Below are 2500 nucleotides of genomic sequence, written 5' to 3'. Positions count from 1 at the left end.
CCACTTCGAAATTATCAGTTTTTCTGGTATTACTATTTATTGGTATGTGTTTGAGTAAAATTAACATTTTTGTTTCATTCTATAAATTACTGACAATATTTCTACCGAATTTCAAATACAAATATTGTCATTTAGAGCATTTATTTGCAGAAAAATGACAATTGGTCAAACTAACAAAAAATATTCAGTGTTTCCAGATCTCGAATAATGCAAAGAAAACAAGCTCATATTCATTTTTAAACAACACAATACTAATGTTTTAACCTAGGAAGATTTCAGAAATCAATATTTGGTGGAATAACCTTGATTTACAATTACAGCTTTAATGTGTCTTGGCATGCTCTCCACCAGTCTTTCACATTGCCTTTGGGTGACTTTATACTACTCCTGGCGCAAAAATGTAAGCAGCTCGGCTTTGTTTGATGGCTTATGACCTTCAATCTTCCTCTTGATCACATTCCACCGCTTTTAAATGGGATTCAGGTCTGGAAATTGGACTAGCCATGACAGGGTCCTGATGTGGTGGTCCTTCATCAACACCTTCACTGACCTGGCTGTGTGGCATGGAGCATTGTCTGCTGGAAAAAAGACTCCTCAGAGTTGGGGAACATTGTCGAAGCAAAAGGAGGCAAGGTTTCTTCCAGGAAAACTTTGTACCTCGCTTGATACATGCGTCCTTCACAAAGACAAATCTGCCCGATTCCAGCCTTGCTGAAGCACCCCCAGATAATCACTGATCCTCCACCAAGTTTCACAGTAGGTGCAAGACTCTGTGGCTTGTAGGTCTCCGTCTAACCATCAGATGGCCATGTGTTGGGCAAAGCTAAAAATTGGACTCATCAGAGATGATGAACTTAGAAGATGACCTCCAGTCCGCTTTGGTTAAATCCTTATGGTCTTTTACAAACCTCAGCTAGGCAAAGTACAACGTTGTCCTGGAAGAAAAATTTGCTTCCTTTTGCTCTGACAATGTTGCCCTACTCTGAGGAGTGTTTTTACAGCAGGGCAATGCCCCATGCCACACAGCCAGGCCAGTAAAGGTGTGGATGAAGGACCACCAGATCAGGACCCTGTCATGGCCATCCCAATTCCCAGACCTGAATCCAATTAAAAACCTCTGAAATGTGATCAAGAGGAAGATGGATGGTCACAAGCCATGAAAAGGGGCCGAGCTGCTTGAATTTTTGCGCCAGGAGTAGCATAAAGTAACCCAACGGCAATGTGAAAGACTGGTGGAGAGCTCCTCCTAAGTTAAAGCATTAGTATTGTGTAGTTTAAAAATGAATACGAACTTGTTTTCTTTGCATTATTCGAGATCTGAAAACACTGCATCTTTTTTGCTATTTTGACCAATTGTCATTTTCTGCAAATACATGCTCTAAATGACAATATTTTTATTTGAAATTTTGTAGGAATGCTGTCAGTAGTTTATAGAATAAAACAAAAATGTTTATTTTACTTTAACTCATAACAATAAATAGTAAAACCAGAGAAAATGATAATTCTGAAGTGGTCTCTTAATTTTTTCTGCAGCTGTATGTTTTATTTAAATGATTACATTTTCACCAGCTAAATTACCAAAGCCAGTTTCGCATGGACTCCCCACCTCAGCTTTTTTCTGCACTTACTCATAAATGCCCCTTGTGAGAAAAATGCGTCTGTTGAATATCGCTGAAGTGGGTGATCGTATTATATTAGCATAAAGGGAAGTGATGGAGCTGTGTTTACTGACTGTTACTGACTGTTACTAGTACCCTTAACACTGTGTGTGTGTGTGTGTGTGTGTGTGTGTGTGTGTGTGTGTGTGTGTGTTTGTGTTTTGCAGTGAAGGTCCTGAAAAGTGACCACCCTCACTCCTGGGATCCATGTGTGAACTACTGCAATTCCCAGCACACTGGCAACTGCAAGACCTCCACCTGGAGCACCTCCAACAGCCAGGACTACTGTAAATGTAACCGTATATAACAGCTATGTAACAGGCTCTATCCCACTGTATATGCCCATCAGTCTATCTGTCCTATCTATCTATTCATGTGGAGATATGCCTGTCTGTCTGTCACATAGTACACATGATTTATACATACATACATACATACATACATACATACATACATACATACATACATACATACATACATACATACATACATACATACATACATACATACATACATACATACATACATACATACATACATACATACATACATAGTACATGCATGCTGTTTATACATACATACATACATACATACAGTATGTGATTGTTTAGAACACAATTTAGTGTGTAAATATAACATGCAAGCAACAAAGTAAAACTCAAGGTCATGTCCAGCTCAACCTCTTTCTCTACGTCTCTGGTGTTCATCATATCCTGCTCTCCTCTATCCCTCTCTGCCATCTCGATTTCTCCCTCTCTCTCTCTTCCTTCAGCTGTGGTGTCCACTAACTTTTCTCCTGGTTCCACCACCACCTCTGGGATGACCAGCCAGACGTCCAGCAC

General features: G+C 39.7%; 1 protein-coding gene across 1 annotated transcript in view; it reads left to right on the top strand.

Annotated features, from left to right (window-relative positions):
* The window catches only part of grip2b (glutamate receptor interacting protein 2b), a gene marked incomplete at its 5' end in the record, with an annotated part of 125826 nt that overhangs the window by 97387 nt on the left and 25939 nt on the right, over window positions 1-2500 (top strand). Inside the window, 2 exons of the mRNA XM_080846383.1 lie at window positions 1826-1951; window positions 2431-2500. The exon at window positions 2431-2500 is cut by the window's right edge and continues 86 nt beyond it. Coding sequence (XP_080702509.1) covers window positions 1826-1951; window positions 2431-2500 — 196 coding nt within the window. The remainder of the gene's footprint in view (window positions 1-1825; window positions 1952-2430) is intronic.

The sequence above is a fragment of the Sprattus sprattus genome (genome assembly GCF_963457725.1).
Source record: "Sprattus sprattus genome assembly, chromosome: 10".
NCBI lineage: Eukaryota > Metazoa > Chordata > Actinopteri > Clupeiformes > Clupeidae > Sprattus > Sprattus sprattus.
Note: the sequence above shows the minus strand (reverse complement) of the source record. Positions and strands in the feature narration are given on the sequence as shown.